At 40.2% G+C, this 23360-nt stretch overlaps 1 protein-coding gene across 3 annotated transcripts in view; it reads right to left on the bottom strand.

Annotated features, from left to right (window-relative positions):
* The window catches only part of pcsk5b (proprotein convertase subtilisin/kexin type 5b), a 74076-nt gene that overhangs the window by 26853 nt on the left and 23863 nt on the right, over positions 1 to 23360 (bottom strand). For all 3 annotated transcript variants that reach the window (XM_039802868.1, XM_039802869.1, XM_039802870.1), the window contains exons 6-16: positions 22012 to 22100; positions 21330 to 21502; positions 18166 to 18378; positions 16710 to 16810; positions 11847 to 11950; positions 10738 to 10855; positions 6692 to 6880; positions 5833 to 5969; positions 5070 to 5201; positions 4605 to 4707; positions 1924 to 2117 (exon numbers count right to left, since the gene is read on the bottom strand). In XM_039802868.1, the coding sequence (XP_039658802.1) occupies positions 1924 to 2117; positions 4605 to 4707; positions 5070 to 5201; positions 5833 to 5969; positions 6692 to 6880; positions 10738 to 10855; positions 11847 to 11950; positions 16710 to 16810; positions 18166 to 18378; positions 21330 to 21502; positions 22012 to 22100 (1553 nt within the window). The remainder of the gene's footprint in view (positions 1 to 1923; positions 2118 to 4604; positions 4708 to 5069; positions 5202 to 5832; positions 5970 to 6691; positions 6881 to 10737; positions 10856 to 11846; positions 11951 to 16709; positions 16811 to 18165; positions 18379 to 21329; positions 21503 to 22011; positions 22101 to 23360) is intronic.

Here is a 23360-nt window from a genome sequence, read left to right as displayed (position 1 = left end):
ATGGATATGAACAGGTCACAGACTGAATTCCATGAGAAGAAAATGCACTTTTACATTGTCTTTAATAAGAAGTGGAGGTCAAAATTGGTGCTCAAATTGTTGAACAGATTAGTCAATCATCAATAGTTTTGATCATCAATTATTTGTCGTTTCAGAAATTCAAAACATCTTGTTCCAGCTTCTCAAATGTGAATATTTTTCTGCTTTTCTCGGTTTTATATCACAGTATGTTGAATATCTTTGGATTTTAGACAGTTGGTTAAATAAAACAAGCTAACCTAAAGATGCCACCTTTGGCTCTGGGAAATTGTGATGGGCATTTTCATAATTTTCTGACATTTTTCACACTAAATGATAAAGCACAAAATAAGAAACAGATTAATATATCAGGAAAATAACCATTAGTTGCAATCCTGGTCGAAATGTCTTTTGTGGGTTTGTGAGGTTGTAAGAAACTGTGCTTACATGGATTTTAACTTTTTTTTTTTACACAAAAGTCAAATAGCAGTAGTATACCAGTAGTGAAATCATTACATGAAAGTGTCCATGTATTGACGAAGGCAGGAATTCACCTCAGCTTGCTGTCAGACTGATGAGAAGAAAATAAACTCTAGATAGCTTATTTAACACAACACTCAGCAGTGCCAACATTTCAAACAAAAAAAGTATCCACTACATCTTGGCCTGTTGAAATGTTATGATTAAGCTTGGATCAGTAGATCACATCACATCTGCTGCCAGAGAATCTCAGAGCTGCCAGGACTTACACTGTCTTGGCTGCAAACCAATATATAGACATAATTATAAGATATACATAGTTTCAGTCTCTCATTCCTGCTTTACTTTCATCCAGGCTGGCATACATCTTGAACATAAGACAAACCAGTAAGTATATACATACAGAACATACTGCATGTTAACCCCACTGCCCTACTCTATTATAAACCCAAAAACAAGCTGACTTCTCGTAAACATAATCCATACATAATTATCATGCATCTATTCCACTTTAAACTGGTGAAAGAATCTGCTTACTAGCCCAAACTTTTCAGTACTGTTCGGTTCAGCAAATGCGTAAAAATACACCTGGCTAGACAATGCGTCAAGGATACAACAGCATCATTTTTTTGTGATGCAGGTCACACACAAATCCATTTTGTTTCCAGCACTGATAGTGGTATTTTGTGGATTATCTTCCCCACTGAGATTACATTTTGATGTGGCCTACCCAGGCAAGTTTTGTTACATTTAAATGTAATTTGTTTAACTATAAGAAAACAGATGTTACAAAGAAGTACAAAACACTATTAAAGTCAGAAGCAGCTTATCAATTTCCCCAAGGTGGGACCAAAGAACAATGAAACCAGTTCTTGACTGCATGGTGTGCTTTCATGTGTGCACTTGTTAGTTAAAGGTCCTATGACATGCTGCTCTTTGGATGTTTTTATATTGACCTTAGTGGTCCCCTAATACTATATCTGAAGTCTCTTTCCCAAAATTCAGCCTTGGTGCAGAATTACAGCCACTAGAGCCAGTCCCACAATGAGCTTTCCTTAGTATGTGCCATTTTTGTGTCTCTAGCTATTGAAGAGGAGAGAGGGCGGGGCAAGGTGGAGGGTGGGGGTGTGGCCTTGACCAACTGGGCGGGCAAAGCAGAGAAAGGGGAGGTAACCTTGCTCCTTATGACCTCATAAGGAGCAAGATTCCAGAACGGCTCATCTGAGCTTTCATTTTCTCAAAAGCAGAGCAGGATACCCAGGGCTCAGTTTACACCTATCACCATTTCAAGCCAATTGGGGACCATAGGCAGGCTGGGGGAACGCATATTAATGTTAAAAAACCTCATAAAGTGAAATTTTCATGCCATGGGACCTTTAAGAGTTTGTACATTGTGGGGCCAGTTTGGCCAGGAGTAAAACGTACCATGGTCGAGGTAGAAGCCGTCGCCACAGTTGGCGACACACATGTTGGAGCCCTCGTTGAGGTGGAAACCAGTCCTGCATGTGGTGCACTGGTCGCCACGGCTACCAACGCAGGTCTCACACAACGAGGAGCACTTCTTGCAGCGCTTCCTATCATCACGAAAAAAGCCACTGGGGCACTCCGACACACACATCCTGGAGAGAGGTGATTGAAGGAAGAGAAAGGAGGGACACAGGGTGAAACGGAGCATAAAAAAGGCAAAAGTGGAAGACAAAGAAAGGACAATTTGGATTTCTTACAGACATATTCAGGTTGTAGTTTACGCTGACTGTAGGGACCAAATCGACCTCATTGTTCTACGAGTAACAACCTCCTTCACAAAGCTCAGTATAATGTTAACAGACTCAAAATGTAAAATAAAAAACATATGCCTCTTGTTACAGGGTATTTAGGCATTATATTTTGTGTACTAGAGGGACTAAGCGTGTGCGTGCGGGTGCTATATGGTGAACAGGTGCAACATCTGTTGGATAACTCCACAGCCCTCCGTCACCCCCCTCATTTCACCCTCCCTTCCTAAGGGGGAAAATCTCACCAAAATCGTCAGGAGCGCACGCGCACACACACACACACACACACACACACACACACACACACACACACACACACACACACACACACACACACACACACACACACACACACACACACACACACACACACACACACACACACACACACACACACACACACACACACACACACACACACACACACACACACACACAAAAAAATAAATATAAAGAAAAAAAAAAAATATAAAAAAAAAAAAAAAAAAAAAAAAAAAAAAAAACCCAAAAAATAATCCACATGTGCAGGTATACTCTGCCATGCGTTTGTCCTCCAGCTTCAATACTATTTCTCTGCTACACTGAAATGATTATTTAACAAATACAGATTTTAAAAACACTTTAATGTAGTGCCTACAACAAGGATTTGTACTAAATGTGAGAAAAACTTTAAACAGCATTTTCCTGACCACACTGTCAGGGTAAGTGATTGAGTGGAAATTGTGGTAAAAGAAATTTAAAAAGGAGAATCTTAAGTTGTTGTTTTTTTTCAACCTAACTCTTATATTTGTATTATTGGCCATCATTCCCAACAGATATGATTGTGTTTTGGTCACCAAACGTATTACTAAGATCTGTGGACTTAGCAACATTTGCATCAACAGGGCAAGAAACACAAGTGGTCAGACAACCACAGGGGCTGTGATTCACTATTGGTGGACATAAAACCAGACGTGAGTACACCCAAAATGTTGGTTACCTTTCATGCCAATAAAGCACACCGATATATATTTCTACATTACAAATGCATGAAACAGATTAATATACACATACACAAAACTTCCAAATTATCTGGAGACTCATTGAACTTATGACCTGAGTATTTCTAAAATTCTGGCTACAGCTCTGTATACAATGTACACACATGCTCACAGAGGTGCAAAAAACCCTCCGAAGTTTCTAAGACCCACATATGTTTGGTGAATTTAGAACATCAAACACATATGGAGGGATGTAATTACCTAAACATTAAACACCACCACCATCCCTACTCCTTCCTCCCACCACTCCCCCAATCATCATTCATCAATTGCCTCCTGTGGTGGCAGAAAAGGGCAGGACACCTCTAGAAGTGGGCTAATGATAAGGCAGCACTTACATTCTCATGCACCTGCAACGGTCTGCCTTTTATTAGTGCAGAGACTACGTGCTACACAAAGGCAATTACAATAGACTTTGATCCTAATTGGATCCTATGGGCGTACACAGATGTGCACGCACGCATGCACGCACACACACGCGCACTTAAAGGGGGGGAAAGGAGCGAATGAACATGAAATGATTGACAGGAAACAGCATTTCTGACAAAGTCAAATTAATCAGGTCACCACCTGCGCCGTTTCTGAACCGTATTCACATTAAGCTCACCAAATAGCAGGGGCAAGCATTGTCCTGTGGCCTTAAATGGTGGCAAAAGGGAATTTCCTAATGATCCACAGCAAGTTATGGGCACTGATGAGTACATCAAAGAGATTATGTGCTACATAATCAGAATGTGACTTTCTGAATTCAGAACAAAAATTATGTTTACATCTTCATGTATACTTTGACAATCTAATAAACTGTCTATAAAAGTAAGAAAGGATAGTGACACGGAGTGGAATTATATTCCCAAATGTAATAATACCACCTATGTTTTGCTATCCATAAGCTCAGAACAGAAGAATATTTTGCACTATCATGGTCTATTTCATTAGACAGGTGCGTCAGAGAGAGATAAGTAGGTCAAAAGTTGCAAACAAACTTGCGTTCACTGTCTATCTCCGTTTCTGTGGTTGACCAGGATAGTGTGCGGGAGTTTATTTGCAGATATCCGTAAGCTAAAATATGTACAATATGTGCTGTAAAGTAAGTTGTGAAGTACTTCAAGCAGTTTGGGTTATAAGAGAGACAACTTTTGCCTTTTTTGATCAGTTTAAAAAAAAAAAAAAAAAATTGGAAAAACAAAATCCTTTCCCACTAGTCCCAAGTACAGTCAATATATTTTTGCTTTTATGTTCTCCAACACAAGAACAATATTCTACTTAATAATGATTTTTTGAGCATTCTGACCTGGTGTTGTTCTTGAACTTGAGGAAGTAGTGGAGGCAGTTGATGCAGTGATGGGGTCCAGGGCCTTCACAGCCATTCTCATTGCATTCAGAGTCACAGGGCCCTGGAGACACAAAGAAGTAACAGTGTAAAGAATTCAATTCAATTTATTTATAGTATCCAATCATAACAAGAGTTATCTCGAGACTCTTTACAGATAGAGTAGGTCTAGACCACACCCTATAAAGAAGAGGTGATAACCGTAGGAATAGGTTTTACAGTCTAATAACTTTGACAATATTAACTGAGTTTATGTATTTATTATATTCATGGTATTGCACCCTTTAATGATACCCTTATTCCTTATGTGTCAGTACAACTCACTATTATTGCGACGACAGTAAAAATAGCAGCTGCCAAAGAATTATGATACTTTGCAATGCTGCTGTGGCGAACCTGCCTGTCGGCTCTGGATTTATCACTTACCGTTGTACTCCTCTGTGAACTCCTCATCGGTGGGCGTCAGCATGTCTGTGGAGCGGGGCTTATCGCTGCGCAGAGGCGAGTATGGGTGCACAGAGGTGCCATACAGCACCAGTGACCACTCCTTCAGCTTGCCTGAAGAAACCGAAGCATTGTAATTGTAATTTATTTATTTGTACAGGGACAGTGCACAAAAAGGTGCCAGATTGTAGCAAATTGCAAATTTCCACCCGTAGTCCCCGTCTTAGGCACAGATCCACTTCGGTATGTCCTGATGGCGAGCAGATGAATATCCTTTATATCTGTAATTTGTATATTTATATAATTTGTTTTTCTGTTGTAACATGTTAACTGGGACAGTAGGTCAACCATCTTTCACCACTCTCTATACTATTTTATATTTTCAGGTATTTTCAGCTACCATAAGTAGATTATATTACATTAAACTCTTAATGATACACATGAGAAGACTAGGCGCAAGTTAAATGGGATTTTAGTGATCAACCTAACAGCTTTTAAGCAACCTCTACTCTCCTGTTGAGGCTTTATTATGTTGTTAAATTAGTGGGTCATTTGAGTAGTTAAGTTCACTGCCTCCAGAGCAACATGTGTGCTCCTGCTGGTCCTTCACTCAGTCCGGACAAAACTTTCTCCTGTGTCTTCTATTTCTCTCTGTAAATTAAATCAAATTTAAACAAAAAAATTCAAAATGGTATGGTTATGTAGGATTCATTTTTTATTAAATAAATTAGCAACACGGTCATACCAGGTACTTTCTGACTGCGGAGTTGAGAAGGTGAATCGTAGATCTCTAGGACCCAGTCGCCTGCTGCCTTCTCTCCCCAGCAGTGGGTGGTCATAAACTCCCAGTTCTTAAAGCCCTCCATGGAGTGATCAAACAACCTGCACATGAAGACCATGAAGACCACACACACACACACACACACACACACACACACACACACACACACACACACACACACACACACACACACACACACACACACACACACACACACACACACACACACACACACACACACACACACACACACACACACACACACACACACACACACACGATGAGGAAACAACTTAAGGACCGCAAATACCAGTCTTTTTGTAACCACTTAACCAAGTACAATCATAGTCTCTAATGAACTGTGGACAAATAGTAAAGGACTGTGGTTTATTTGAGGTGAACATGAACTAGGTACATACAGCGCAGCGCTTACACTACATTTAGTGTCTAACCCCCTAGGTTACCACATTTTATAGTGATTCAGCCCAGATTGTTTAAGCCAGCATAGACAAGTTAATCAACATTTCTTGACAATGTAAATGTATTTAAATGTAATACACAGACAACTAATTTAGCCTCTGTAAGTATTCAACCCATGAGTCACAACATTTCTAATTCAGAAGCACCTTGCCATATTTCTACTCGAGACAAAAAAGCTGAATTTTTTGTCTCCTTACTGATTTTTTCCAGCCTTTTCTTTGAATTTTACTACAAAATGGGTTATTCAAATTGAGGAAAACATTCTGACAAAAAATAATCAATTGTATTTGTCTTCCCTGTTCATGTGGTATTACAGATACCATCTCACAACTTGTTTCTTTACCTGTTGGCAAGCAGCTGAGACTTGGTCCCCGAAGGTGAGGTCAGATTGATTGACAGGTCCCCACGGCGAGGGTGTGTGATTGTAATGCGTACAACCACATGCTCCAGGTAGATCACATGGTGGTTGGGGTTGTCAGTGCATCCTGTTGCCTTGTACACTGACCGAACCACATGCTCTGGACGGATAGTTCTGCAGGACAAGATGGGAACCAATCAAAAGGTCATGAGGAGAAAATACACACTAAAACAGAAATATCCACAGTTTGTTATTTCTTGGAGCATTGACGGTTACAAATGTGAATATTGTCTTTCATCGATGCATCAAGTTATAAATCAGTCCACTGCTGGAAACAAGAAAGTCCACCCGCAATCAGCTCCAGTAACAGAAAGTGGGAAAACCATAAATCTAAGTTATGGATATTAACCAAGGAGATTCGCTGGGTGTACAAGTACATTTCTTGTAAGCAAAATGTATCGAACAATCATCAACAACAAAAAAGCAAACAAAAATAGGATATCGCTCAGACATAAGAGCAGAGCAGATGGCCAATCAGTTCAAACAGTTACATATCACTCAAGATAAAACATGGGGTAACTTTCCTCTTTACAAAGCAGGAATACAATTTTTAAAGTAAACTTGTTGTGCATTAGCTTTCCATTTCAAGGTTTAGGTTAAAAGATTGGAACCAGAGAGTTTGTGAGTTAAACAACATTATCTTGAAAATACAGGATTTAGCTGCTGAATGTAACTGTGTGTGCAGTCAGCCATAATGTACCTTTAGTCTGTTTGCTCTTTCGGGAAGTGAAAATTCTGTTAGTGACCTACACTCAACATCAAGTTTCAATACACTGAGGTACCCCCCTAAAAGCAATCCCCCCCCCCCCTTTTTTTTTTATTTAACCTCCTCCAAAAACCAAAAAACATGCACAAAAGTCCATATTCAGGTTTCCATTTCCCAAACCTCAACCAGCCAAAGAAACACAGAACTATGAGCACGATAAGAAAGACAAAGAACATTATTTGTTCGGTCCACTACGCACAGCTCAGCAACAGCTCACTGAACCGCCAACACAAACATCTAATGACCCCTTGAATAACATCTGTGGTACAATATAATAGCAGTACAATGACAAAAACAGCTAAACATGGACAGATCCAGAACAGGAGACAATGAACACCATCTTGCCAGAGCCAGGCTTTCGAGGAGTCATACATAGCTTCTGCACAACCGTGAACAAATGAAGCAGCGGAGCCAAATCTACACATAACTCACTGCAGTACTGAATTACATGTAGGGTTTATTTTCTGGAAAATAAAACAGAGCTGGTGAATTACACTTGCTAGCTATATGACATATTAAAGGATTACTATAATTATTTTGTGTAGGGTAGAGGATTGAAAGACAATTATTGCCAGTGACTTGTGCCGTTTGATCCGGTGTTGGAAAACGTTTCAATGACGGTGATGACATTTTTAGGGCCTAAATGATAGAGCACAGATGTTGATCATTTAGACAAAATCATCCCAAGACAATTATTGGCTGGTACAGATTGCCTTTAGCGGTGCGATGAAGCTTATTACTCATATGTATTATACAACATATTACTCAAACTTAGCTCATAGATTAAATGCCTGTCGAGAACCACAAATATTTCAATTGCAGTTATAAATACATGCCTTAATCATTCTGCTAATTGTTTTCTCAAAAGTTTAGTGAAAATGTAATTGTCTAAAATTATGAGTATGTTACAGTGTTGACTATAGGATCAGTCTATTGATTAAATACCAAAATACAAAATATATAAATTTAATGATTTCCATTAAGAAATACATTATAAATCTGTATATTTTAAACTACTAACATTGGTGAAAAAAAAATCGCCTGTATCAATTAAATCAGCACTTTAGTTTGAAAGGAGTCAAAGTGTTTTATTTTTTATTTAAATCAGTGCGTTAGGATTTGTTTTTCCAAAATACCAGCAGGTAAACAATCCATAACTATTTCTCCATTTGTCCTTTGACTCCATCTATGATCATTTACATAATTATTGAGGAAATAATAGTGAAACAATTAACATTAAAACTAGTGAAAACAGAGAAATACACAAGAAAATGTCATGAGCCCAAGCAGACATGATGGAATGAATAACCGAGAGAAAACACTGATTGTCTCTTTCGTAAGTAATCCATGACTGTTTGGAAAGTGGAAAGCGGTAATGGCTGGGGAGTGTAAGGCTGATATCACAGCTCTGGCTTCTCCATGACACAACACAGATAACTGAACCATACGCATGGGACCGAGCAGAGCAGATGCACAGCTGATTACCACCAGCCTGATTGCACACAGATCAGGCAGCTTTCCTGGTGCGTGCTCAAAGTGGAGTGAGGCGAGCGATTGCAGAAAGACATTACCAAACGCAGTCAGAGGGGCCAGCCAGAGGGTGTGTGGGAAACACAGCAGTGAGGTGATGGCTGCACTCATGTAGCAAGTTAGAAGCACAGAACACAAACACACATACAGTATAAACACACATCTGTATATGTACCAACAAAGGAAAAGAGATGCATAGAATAGAACTCCCTCCAAAACACATTAACACAATCTATAAAAAAACAAACAAAAAAACATAAGCACTGTCACACGTTCATGATTAAAGTGAGCACAGATACATTTATATGTAATATTTAACTCAATAAAGTGATTTGTTAAGGGAAAAGAATATTTCATACTTTTAGGACAGTTTTGTACTGTGTTACACATTAAACATTTTAATGACTTTTTTTGCCTTTGTTCCAAAAACAAAACAAAGCCTTGTGTTTACTTGCGATTGCCTACTTTTACTTACTTCTTTTCAAGCCTGTCATTTGGCTGGATGGACGAAGGGTAATTCTGTTTATGAACAAAGCTTAAGCTCCATGTAACTGGACAACTGTGTGACTGACCATTTCACACATCTAAGGTTACTCATAAATACACTACACAGAAAAAGGAGGCTAACATGACAGGATTTTATTATTATTTCTTTCATGCAACAACAGTGGTAATCTCTCCAAGAACCAACACACATTAGATGAGTACGAAGGTCTGAGCATGACTGCCTCTGACACAAGCTGACATAAGCCTCATATGGACCGACTTGTGTGCACTGGAGCAGAACAGACAGAATGACACTGATAATGCTGCAGTCGCTGGCCACCGAGCCTTCAACTGAAAGCTAACCAGTTCAGGGCCCAACTTCAGCCAGCCTAACACAGAACAGTGCTCGGCTTCCAGCTGCATCTAGAATAACAAGCTGCGAAGCACTGGCTCTCTCCGAGTTAGTGAGAGTGTGAGTGTGAGTGTGTGTGTGTGTTAAAAGGTCTTATGTGAGAACCACCCTGCCAGAACTAATGCTTGGCCCCTATCAAGGTACAGCTTGCACACAACCACCCTCTTAAACACATGCTGGTGCATAACACACCAGGGAAAGAAAAAAGAGAGAAAGATGTTTTTTCACATAATGTATGTTGTTGTACACTTATCTGGCATTCCACTTTAAACTTAGATAGTCTACTACAATGTATATACCTGTTTAACTATAAAATTGCCATCCATTAATGTGGCACAGCAGTAGATTTCCAGAATTATTTTCTTCACATGCTGTTGGTTTGGCCCCTTTAGGTCCAATTACGAGAAATCCTAATGCTCCAAATTACAATGATATTTTAGACAATAGAGTGCCAACTGTGTGGCAACAGTTTAGGGAAGTCCTTGTCCACTTGAACAAAGTGAGGACCATGGAGAAATGGTTTTCCATGGTTTAGTGTTGAAGAACTTGACATGCCTCCACAATGAGGTTTAACAATGACATATTGGTGTAATGTCTGCCACATCATTTGGCCATGTAGTGTATATTGAAATGCTTAAAAGGACACTCGTGGTTTGATAGGTTTTTTTTATGTGAATGTGATATATTTCCTATTTAATAGTGTGCTCAACAAGTGGTCTGGTCACTTGGCAGCACTTACAATGTGGGTGTGTGTGTGTGTGTGTGTGTGTGTGCTACCTTATTTGTCGGTCTGCGCTCTCTACGCAGACGTGCTGAGAAGGGACTTGCTTCCATCGCTCCGCCTCTTTCACCATCGCCTCAGCATCCATCAGACCAAAGCCATATAGGTGGCTGACTATAGGAAAAAGTGCAAAGTCACAGCTGATCAAACCACTCCAATGGTGACTCTACTGTTTGTCAAACCAATGAGTTGTTTTTTTTTAAGATACCAATGAGGTTTTTTTTAAAAGATTGTTTAGTTCAAACTCCTGAGGAAGATTTTGCAAGAAGACTGTTGTCTACGTTATTATGGAGTCAAAATGTGTTCCAAAAAAGCAAAAATTATGAGAATCAATTGCTTTAACAAGTATTCTCTACTGACTGATGAAAATTTCTGAGGACATTTAAGGTAGTGTAAAAATGAAAAAGAAAGTTTGGAAGCCACTAAACTTATGGGTACAGCAGCTCAAATATGAATTCCTCCCACTGCTCCTGCTCCTTCCCTGTTCTGTTTCTCTTTAGTTCCTCTTTGAAAAAACACTTGGAAAATCTCCAGGCACACTGGGCCTGCAGCCTGGCTGACCCCTAGCTCTCACTGTTGGACGGACACACGGACACACACACGGACACACACACACGGACACACACACACACACTTTGGCTCAGTGGGTAGAGCAGGCGCACATATACTTGGAGGTTTATGCCTCGATGCAGAGGTCCAGGGTTCAAATCCGACCTGTGCCGATTTCCTGCATATCTTCCCCCTCTCTCTCTCACCTAGCTGTCTTATCAAATAAAGGTGGAAAAGCCACAAAACAATCTTTAAAATTAAAAAAATGTATAAATAAAAACACGCATTCACAAAGTTACAAAACAGCAACCACCACATGGATGCTGACAGATGGCAGCTGGTGGTAAACATTTTTGGAAAGTGCTTATCATCCCTCATCTGATTGGAGAAAAATTCAAGAGACAAAATACTGCATATTGATGCAGAATCTCTGCGTTTTGGATTTTTCTTTCAAACCCACTACATCCCACTATGAATCTTAAATGGAACAGTTGCATTGTATGTATGTGTACATATGTAGGTGGGATGGATGGATGGAGAAAAGTGTCATGTGTACCATTGTAACCAGCAGCATTGGTCTTCCAATCAGGGGCACTGAGATGTCCGGCTCTAGAGGTCTTTACAATTATGTGTTGAACATCTCTCCATGTTAGAAGAGGACTATCGGGGGAAAAACACACACACACAAACACATTAATATATGTGTTGTATTGTAAAAGATTAACACAAACATTGTGACATAAAGACCTACTTTCCTATGCACATACTCAAATAGATGCATACATTTTAAATAAATATGAAAATCTTTACACATGCACATACATAAATGACAAGGTCAACTAGCACTAATGATTTAAATACTGGCATGATGATGAGAAAAAATGTTTTGAATAATCCATTACGATGTGAAAGGAAAAGCATGGAGAGAACATGGAGAGAAAAAACTAATTGATGACAGCGAGAGTGAAAGAACGGACACTAGGAGATACAGTATCTTCCTTATGGGAGTAAATTCAGACAAGAGCATGGGAAAGGCTAGGTGGATGAAAGAGGAACAAAAATTAAACTAAAAGGGGAGGGTTAAAAAAAAAAGTGCATTGAGGAAGAAAGCAGATAAAATGTAAAAGAAGGCAAGTAAAACATGGTAATATACAGTAGGTGGAAGATTACTGGGAGAGAAAATTACAGAGAAGCATAGATGGAGAGCATAGATGCCCGTTTATCCGTCCCTAGTTTCTCAGATCTCACGTGAGATCCATTACGAGATGGCAGCCATGTGCCTCAACTGCTTTGATGTCCAAATGCTACATTAAAAAAGGGAAAAACCAGGAAGATGTGGGTCACCAAGTTTCCTGGGATTCCCTTCCATCTCATATGCCGGCCAGATGCTCCATTCCCTCCCCTCATGTCACTCCCTCGCCATCTGAGACCTCCAGAATCTGCACTACTCTGAATCAGTTGACCTAAAACTAATATTTAAGGTTCTCAACCCAACATTTGGATTATAAAAAATAAAAAGATAGGAAGGTATGATGTGAGCGCGAGACAGAGAGTGACAGGCAGCAAAACACACTGTGCCTTTGCCTGTTGAGTCACTTGCATAAGAGCAGGTTCTTTCACAGCTTCCTGTGATCTCCAAAAATGCACTAGTAGACTTTTAAAATCCTTAACATCTGGAAGACGTTTCAGCATCACACATTTAGCTGCTGACTTTCACAGATTACAGTTAAAAACCTGCTCCTTCACATATGCACTTTATTCTGTAAATGTTCTGTCAATTTCATCTGTATCTGTGGAGTAGCACTGCTGGGTTGGGGACAGGGTTAATTGCTCAGTTTGGTTGCCGAGGAAAACATGTTTGATAAAATCCTGAGGATCTTAAGGACAAGGCTTTTTGATTCCTAAACTTTTACACACTACAAGACAATGTGGGCCGAATGTCCCTGTTGACTTGCTCCATTTATCGGAAACCAGTGCAAGTTCTTTTTTTAATTAGTCATAACAAAATCAGAATCATAGTCGGTCTTTTAATTCCAACCGTTACAGTAAGACCAGAAAAATTCTGCAATGCTGAAAGCTGGCCATCGATCTCTAGCAGCACTGCCGTCTATCAATCCTTGGCTTTTAAAGGAAAATAAGTATTAAAGGAGTGTTGGGTCATCCTTTTTGCAGTTATCAGGGTTAGATTCAAAACAAACTGCTTTCTAGTGTTAGGAAGCCCTGCTTGCAGTGAACCTTAAATATTAGATCCCTGTGATGCCCAGAATATAACTGAATATAAGGCTGTTACACATGTTTAAAATTCACTAATGGGTCTAATGATCCCACACTTGTCAAATCAAACTAAAAAACATAGACTACATAGCTGAAAATAAAATACCAAGTAAAAAAATTATTAAAAAGGATGGTAGCACAGATAAGTGCTATGAAAAGTCGAATAATTTAATGCTCAGATCAATATTAATAGGCTTATCTGTCACTGTGTAATTATGGTTCCATAAATGTTTTATGGTCATTAATTAAAAGTGACTTTGGCATCGTTATCTAGGCCACAACAGCCTTCCCATGAACAAGCCAATACTAATTAATGGAGAAGCTCACTTACTGTGGAAAACCAGCAGCAAATCAGTGTCTGATATAGGTTTCTTGGTGCTTCTTTTAAGTGTAATTATGGATGCAAACATACATGAGTAATCTGCAGGTACAAAGCAAAGAGGGAAGTGAAGGAGGAAAATGAAGGGGCAAAAAGTCAAACATTTCAATAGTTCATCTATATCTCACCTTGGTTTTGTCCAGTGATGGAAGATTACCCATTAACTATGAACAGCATTTTTCAATGTTAAATCTGCCTCTCTAGCTTGAATTTTAAAGCAGACGAATGGAGAAGAAATTGAGTTCTCTTTTCATTCATTCGTTTTGGTTGCTTAAAACGTCCCAGAAGATGACATTGTTATGGTAGGTTATCCTTACTCATGTCTTGTTTATCCCTCACTGAAGTCTCCTGTCTCCATGTTCACTCACTTTTTCATTTCTTCACTTCCAAGGACAAAAGGAAAGGGGAAAGAAATAAAAGTTTCCGAAGCTCTAAAATGTAGCTGCTTGCCGTGCTAGACTCAAGCTCATAAAGAGATGTCAATACCAACAGAAAAGACCTCACAACAGAGAGTTTAAAGAAGTCAAGCGTAATGGCGTCTTGACATGTTTATCACAGAGTTTGCTCGCTTTCATTCACCAGATAAGAGCAGACACCATCGTTTGTCTAAACATTTTCCCTCTCCCTCTTTCATCCTCTCCTCTTTGCCTGCATGTGCATGCATGCAAGTTTATGCATGTGAAAAAAGTGAATGAAAGGACAGAAGTAAAAAAAAAAATAAATAAATAAAAAGGAGTATTTCCCTTTGAGGAGGGAAAACAATCTTTGTGACAGTGGTGGAGGCACAGCACGCATGACAGAGAGGAGCTGAGAGCTAGCAGGAGAAGAAAGCAGGCAAGCAGCAGTGTGTGATAATCTTGTTGAGGAAACAGGCTTATGGGCCCAGCACTGCCTGGAAACCGAGAATATTTTCTTCTGTGAGGACTTAGATTGGATTATCCAGGTTAAATGAAGTGACCTCAGCTAACTGAGCCGCTCAACATGTGATGATGAGGTAAAGCCCAATTCAGAGTCTCTGCACCTGCACTGCACTCTTTCCAATTAATGAATGTATCACAAATAAAGCACATCAACAGGTTTCAAAGTGGGGCAGGGAAGTCATCTGTGGTGTCTCACACAAAAAGCAACCAGGGCATCTAGAAGACACAAAGGCAAGACAGAACATTGAAACTAAAATGCTTTTAAAATCTGTCTCTTACTTTCCTCATCTTTAAAAGTGCCAACTTTGAAACTGGCACTCTAGTCCCCTGAAAAGGTTGGCATGAAAGCACCTGGCCCCAACGTATATGTGGGCAGCCCTGCTTGTTGCAGACAGCATAAAATTCTGCCGCAAAACCAAGTTTGAAATGGTTTATATGTTTTGGGTTTGGAATCAATTTCCCAATAACTTGCCCACAATAATGATAACGTCACCATACTGGGGGATTCTATATCTCAAGACAAGCATCTTCGATGCATCACAATATTTGTATGAATAGGAAAATATATCCTTAAAACTCAAGTCATATTCTTTATCTAGTCATGATGTCATGAAGAGACAGACCGCTGAGATGAAACGCTGTGTACCAAAGTGCCATCATTGGAACAGCCATAAACTGGTAGAAAGCAAAACATTTCAGAGTGCAAATGTCGCAGTAAATGATGCAAAAAACCCAGTCTCAGGATCCAAAGACAACATAGTGATACTGTATCAGAGGAGATGGCACTGCAACTATTGAGATAATAAATCATATGTCCCAGCTCAGGTTTAGACAGGCTACACAGTATGAACACACTTCAGCTATATATAGTTCTCACTACTCAATGTAGTGCTTAATTCTGTTAAAAGATCAATCACAGTTCACCACTGAAGGAGAGTAATGACAATCCACAAGAAGGTGAGTATCTGAAAGTACTGAAGTACTGACTACCAAAGAAGAGTGCAAATACACTAACTGTATACCTATTTGTACCCAAACTCAACTAAATACCTCTCTGAAGGTGCACTGGAGGCCAGGGTTCAAACAAAGTTTCTCTACCTAGAAAAATTAGGATTTGCCTTTCACATCAACACACTGTCCACTAGCGATGTTGGCTTGGCATCCAGAATAACAGTTAAAGATTAACAGCTGATGACTCCTGTCTACCATCTGTACTGGAATTCAGCTATTAAAATGATATTTGTGACACTCAAACCTGCTTTGGACGAACCAGAAGGAGTCCTGTATTTATACAAACCTTTCAGACAAGGAATCCCTGCAAGTATAGAATCAGTAATTGTGACTACATCACTACATAGAGGCGGGTTGATTGCGTGGTAGTGCTGAAACTCTGAACTGACCAGATGCAGGTGTATAATGTACTATAATGAGATAATGTGCTCTAAGCTTTACATTCTCTCGCCCACAATCCAAAAGTACATTACATTCATTTATTTTTGTTGTACTGCTCAAACTAAAAGCAAGAGGCTGATCTGTAAGCATGTATGTCCTGCAGGAGTGTCTTTCTAGAGTCCAGTTGTGTGAATTGTCACTAGAGTAATCTGCAACCCTAAATGTCTTTGGTATGTCTCTGCACAGATGTAGCTGGGATTAACTGACTTAAACAAGACAGCTTTTTTCAAGTATTTAAATGCATCTTCACCGCTAACTTGACAATAACTTATTTGTGCGAAAATGCTTCACGTGTTCCCCTTACAGATCAATGAGGCCAGGGGACAAGAGAGCATTAGAAGATAAGCAAGGGGCAAAGGGATGAAGCGAAGGGATGAGGTTAAGTGGATCTTACTTTGCCTCCAGGGCCAGAGCAATAATGGCAGCAGCCATGGGAGCCGAGGCCGATGTCCCTGTGTGACTGTCTGTACATCGATGTCTCAGGTCTGTTGTGATCTGCAGAGAGAAGAGAATAAGAGAGAACAGTAGACCATTACAGATGTGGCGTTAGAGGAGGAGAGGAGAAAATAGTGACAGTGATGGCAGGAGGAGAGGGAGAAAGAAAGAGAGAGAAGTCATGAGGATGAGGAGGATTTAGGCAAACCGGAAACTCACATTCCAGCTTTGATACACTGCCTCACTACAGATAACACACACAGATAGTCACACACAAGTACGCAAATCACCAGTTTCCCCAAGAATTCAAGGAATCAATCCAATCCTCAAGGAGAAGCCAATGACAAAGAGGAAGAAGGAATAAGGAGTAGTAGAACATGTTAAAGTGCTGTATGTTGGATATGATTGTATGGACTTTATACAGCCAACTAGTCAGACAGCTTGACAGTCAGTCAGCCAAGAAAAGCTTGGCTAACTTCCAGTCTGAGGGTCCTCATCAAAGGACCTTTCCTGGACCAAACACTTTGAGGGATTATCTGAAGACAAGCACACACACACAGAATCTGAAATGGTTTGGTAAGAAGTAAAAGTGGTCCAATAGCATTTAGTAGACAGGACAGTGCGTGCTCAAGTAGATTAGAATGACATTTAGATCTATGATGTTCTACTGTAAGTGTACAAACTGTAACTGTAAAGAGAGAGACCGAGTGAGAGTGTGTGTGTGTGTGTGTGTGTGTGTGTGTGTGTGTGTGTGTGTTTGCTTCTGTAGCATCGGTACGGGGAATGTAGCAAGACGCTGCCAGACAAGCTAGCTCACAGTGGACAACTCTCACTGTCCATCCCAATGGATCATGGGAGTGATTTGGTCAATTTGGGTTAAATCAGGCCACACCACTGGACCCACAAGCACACACAAACAAGGCCAAGTTGGTGCCAAACAGCACCAGCTGTATTCTTAACTGAAATTATACTGTATATTGCATGTGCAAATTTCTACAAAATAAATAAAAAATAAACTCCAAATCAAAACATGGGCAGCATCCAGTGTAAATGAATGAGTTGAATTATCAAGGACAGTGAGACGTACCTCAAGTACGACGATGTAAGTCTCTTTGGTTCATGTCACACATTCAAAGATGGAAAACAGAAATCTTGTCCTAATTTCAATTAAGCACAATACACTATGCTACAACTCCGACATCATTGAAGAAGGAAAAGGCATACTGGCCCTGCAGTAAAATTAGGCCATGGGAACTTGTGCTCCTTTTAAGAACTAATGCGCTCGTGTGTGTGTGTGTGTGTGTGTGTGTGTGTGTGTGTGTGTGTGTGTGTGTGTGTGTGTGTGTGTGTGTGTGTGTGTGTGTGTTCGTTCAACAGCAGTTGTTGAAGTCTTCCACAGACACTTCAATCCTCACAATCTTTCGGTCGTAGTTCTCGCCGCTGCTGTAGGTGGTGGTCAGTGTGGACGAGCATTCCTCCAGGTACCATGGCTTGCGTCCGCTCTCAGCTGTGCTGGAGATGGAGATGGTGTAGATAGAGTTGGTGTAGCCGTCGCAGGAGCAATGGTCTCTGCTGCGCCCACCGTTGCCTGAAGCCCACACGAAGATGGAGCCCCGCCCCTTCCTCCCCTGACAGGAAAAGATGCAAAGATTTGTCTCAGTAGAGGTAATTACTCCTTACCGGACCTTGTTGTAGTTTCATTTTTAAATGTACTTTCAATGTCTGTCAGAAGACAGAGTAACAAGTTCTGTGTTCAGTTTCCAGAAACCACTGTATAAATAAGAAAACATCAGCAACACCAGCGCGGGGAGAGAGCCAGAAAAGATCAGAGACGATGCAAGTCCTCAGCATCCTGTGAGTGTCTGGCAACAGATCTGATAAGATTTGATCCAAGTTCAGTAATCATAATGTTTCAACTGGGCAAAATATAGTAGGTATTTTTTCCCTTGAAAAGTGCCATGCTGTGTTATTCAGATTTTTTCCATGTTGGACTGAGGGGAATTTCCATTTCTCCGTGACATAGCAGCAGAAGAGAGAAGTTAAATTACTTGCCTGACATCAGACTTTATATATTACTAGACCCAATATTGTCATATTAATTAGTAATATGTCAGATAGGACATTGCGGTTTGTTTTTGTGAATAGTACATTTTATTGCAGCATGTCTGATGCTAAACTTTATTATTATTTATTTATTTTTCCATTGGTTTTCAGCCGGGAAGACTGTTTGCACATTTTATTGAAATGTGTTGAAAATAATTAAAATCACATCTTTACATGTTTGAATGAGTGGGTGCTGATGGCGCAGTGGATATGACAAATGCCTTTGGTGTGGGAGACCTGGGTTCGATTCCCACTGCGACACATCAACAATGTGTCCCTGAGCAAGACACTTAACCCCTAGTTGCTCCAGACGCGTGCGACCTCTGACAAATATAGCAATTGTAAGTCGCTTCGGATAAAAGCGTCAGCTAAATGTAATGTAATGCATCAAAAGCCTACAAAAAGCCAACATTAGAGTTGACTTGATTGTACACAAATATTAAAGGAGGCAAAGCAATAAAGCCACACAAAAATGCATGTGCATATGTTTTAACATATAGCGACTTACTTACTTATTTTGTACAGCAAATAAGACTACAGAGATTTTACAATATTTTATGTGCATGTTTTGTCTTAACATTGCACACATATAGACATTTGTTATAACTGAGGCTGTTCACGTGTGCAGCCAGGCAGCTTTTATAGTTTAGTTACAGTTTAATATTCTAAGTTTCTAAAAGAGGTTACACAATGTATAACAAAACTCATCCCAGATGTAGACAGAAGATCTTGCTGATTGGCCAGGGCCAGCTCAGAGGGAGCTTCACATTGACTCAAAGTGTGAATAGAGACACTAATTAATTTACTAATAGAGTATTCAGTCTCAATTATTTTTCATTGGAAACCTTCTCAAGCCAAATGCCTTTGACTATTCAATTAGACATTGCACATTGGCAAAATTGGCAGAGTTAAACCCAGGCCTGGTGGAGACACACTAAGCTAGTTACAGTGTTGGTGATGACTGACCGAGTTGTGAAAGCAAAGTTCAGCCAGGAGTCAGCAAAAAAAGGCATCGGACGAACTGCAATACAGTTTGTCCAGACACACAATCTAACAACACTTGCGACACACACAAACACTTACACTTTCACACTCTCACACTCTCTCTCACACACATACACACACTTCTTCAAAAGGGGGGCTGAGTGAGAAGGGGATCAGACAGGAGCAAACGCTGACAGATAAGAGCGATGAAGAGCACTTTGAAAGAAAGGAGGGGACAAAGAATGAGAGGGAGAGGAAACCGTGAGTAAAGAGGACGAGGGTGAGAGGAGGATGAAGACACAATGTGAAACTGATGGACAGCAATCATCATCAATAGATGGAAAGAGAGCAAGACTCAAAGAATTGCCGATTAATGAATTTGAATTAGTCTTGTCAGACAATTCATCATTAACAATTTCAATGATTAGACAATGTCAATGATTTATTACTTTATCTAGCAAAACATATTTTGATAGACTTCACTGTTATGATTGAGAGCTATATACACACAGACAGGGTTAGCCTAATTAAAAACACGGTTGTTGTGCATAAGCAACATTTTTTCCAACCCTCTCCACAGCTGTCAATGGTATTTCTAACACCTCAGCTCTTTGTGATAAACTCTCTCTTCAGAGTGTCACATTGGTACATGTTACACTGACAAGCATTTCATCTCCACTCAGCTACACACACACACACACTACACTGACACACACTACACTGACACACACACACACACACACACACACACACACACACACACACACACACACACACACACACACACACACACACACACACACACACACACACACACACACACACACACACACACACACACACACACACACACACACGGCGTGCAAGCAACATAAACATGCCCAACTCGTACCAGTTGGACAGATATCTCCCTCACCTCTGTCATCTTAAAAGGCCAGCCTGTCAGGAGCGGTGGGGACTCTCTCCTATTCACACTCCCCACCTGTCCGTCCCTTTTTTCCTCTCTCTTTTCTCTTTTTTGTAACATGCCTCAGGCACTCAGCCTTTAAGACAAAGTTTTCAGTTTCTGTCTCACCTTCTCAAAGGTCTACATCTGCTTAACCAAGTGGCAGAAAGCCAGTAGTAGCAAACTTTGTAGATGTATGTGTGTGAGACATGACCAGTAAATGACTTCACCCCTCTTAACCTCTGTTACAGCTTTTCCACTCTACTCAGCCAACAACACAGCGGTAGCTTGTCTTTATGCAAAATGAGCTATGAATATGTAAATTAACATATATGCTAATAGATGAGGGCTGCTCTCTAATGTCCAGAGGAGCTTCACAGATAGCCAGGAAAGACTTTGGGACACAAGTATATGAACACACACATATCTGCTTAAAGTGTGTGTTTGTATCTTTTCTCACCATATAAATACCAATAGCAAAGACTTGGCTGAGCAATGAAGCACATTTGTACATTGATCTGTATGTAAATGTATGCATGTGCCCACCATGCGGATGCCATTCTCGAAGGCCTGCCTGGCCAGAGATGCGGGTCCATCCACTGTCTTTCCATCGTCATCAGGTCCCCAGCTGGCACTGTAGATGTCGATGTGCTGCGGCTGGAGGCTCAGAGACTTGGCCTCCACCATATCGGTTACATCACCATCCAGCATTCGCACACCTAACACACAAACTAGTTTAATCTATGTCCTATGTATTTCCACAGAACTGGCTGTTTAACAATATACATAAAGCAGCCAGTCAAGCTGCTTAATGTCCTGTCATAATAACCATAAGAAATTAAACACAGTCAGGAAAATCACATCTAATTAGGCTAATCAATACAATATTTAGCAAGTATTTCAGTATGCTTCTCCCACATAACAGCTGGTTGTATTAGACAAGCATTAGAAGTTACACTTTACTAAAATATTTTGCTCCTCTTTAATATGTTAATTTCTGCAACAAGATCTCTATATAGGTTTCTACAGGCTCCTATCATCATATATTTAATTTTATGTTCATTAGCATGCAAGTGTGCAGAAGCAGTCAGACGTCACCATGACAACATCTTAATAGTGTGTGGGACATAAGCCAGTGATCAATCAGTGACACAAAGACAAACTTAAAACACTGTTCATTTTAGTTAAACCCAGTTGTTGGAATAATAACTAGACCAATATCACTCACCTCCTATTCTGGCATTGTATGCAATTCCCACAATGCAGTGGGAGTTGTTTGCGGCTGCAGCAACTTCGCCCGCACACCGCGTCCCGTGTCTGAGGAAAGAGCGAGAATGAGCAGCTAATTACACAAATCTAGAACTCACATGTATACACACAAGCAGGAGAGCACAGCACACAAACGACCAGATAAACAGGCATTTTTTAAAGTGGAAAGTAAGGACACTTACAAGTAAACACACATTTTCACAGATATATGAGTATATTCCTGTTAAACTATTTTGTTTAGGATTGCATCAAGAGTAATAAGTGTTACATATGTAGCAAACACTAAATATTTCTACAATTTCTGCTTTTTCCTCATAGGCCAAACAGAACATTTCAGACCGTCCTGCCAACCTGTATACATTTTAAAATCAATTTATGCATAAAGATTTTTCACTCTAAAGTCACTGAAAGCTGCTGCGGTTTCAATCCTGTCGGCTCTGCAGCGGGCGGGGCTGCTGCTCAGTTCCCCCCGCGACTGACGCACACACACACACACACAGTGGATGCAGGAAAAAACAGAGATGAAACATACAGAAGGACCTAAATTGAGGACAACTACGCTCATTATTCTAAGTGCAATGATAAGTTAAAGTCCAATAAGTACTTTATGAAACCGTATGAATGTGTGTCTCAGGTTAGGAATTTAAATAATGTAAAGATCAACAAGCCACAGACACAAATGTTCAAATTTGATTCATTCAATTCATTATTATTTTTTGTCTTAAATCCACCAGCCATTTTCATATTATACCAACATTTGCAACATCCTGAGCCTTTTTGGTAAGGTTGCTAGGAAATCTTAGCCCAGAGTAGTTTTATTCTCCCAAAACACCTTTTTATTTTTAAAGAACTATCACAAAATCATTCATTGCAACAAAAATACAAAAGACATCGCAACTTTTTACGAAAGCTCCCGCGAAAATCATGGAGGGACTGAACAATGTCCAACATCAGTGATAACACACACACACACACACACACACACACACACAGGGTAACATTCCACCATTAACTGCAGTGGTGACAATCAGCCTGGGTCAGCAACCAGCATAAACAAACATAAGTATGTTTTTGGGCGCCGCCTACTCAAAAATACCACTTTCTGTATCGGCACAAACACACTAACACACGCACATCTCCTGCAGAGAACATCTGCATCACAACACCCCCCGGAAACCGCTCTGACCGCTGCCATGGAAACCCAGCATCTAGCTATCCAAACCCCCGGGAAGACACAGGGAAGTTTTAAAGTCCAGGGAAGCACTCAGACTGAGGAAAATCTGTTTCACAACAACTTGATGATTTCAG

The sequence above is a fragment of the Perca fluviatilis genome, chromosome 6 (assembly GCF_010015445.1).
Source record: "Perca fluviatilis chromosome 6, GENO_Pfluv_1.0, whole genome shotgun sequence".
Lineage (NCBI taxonomy): Eukaryota > Metazoa > Chordata > Actinopteri > Perciformes > Percidae > Perca > Perca fluviatilis.
The sequence above is the reverse complement of the archived record's forward strand: the minus strand, read 5'-3'. Positions and strand labels throughout refer to the sequence as shown.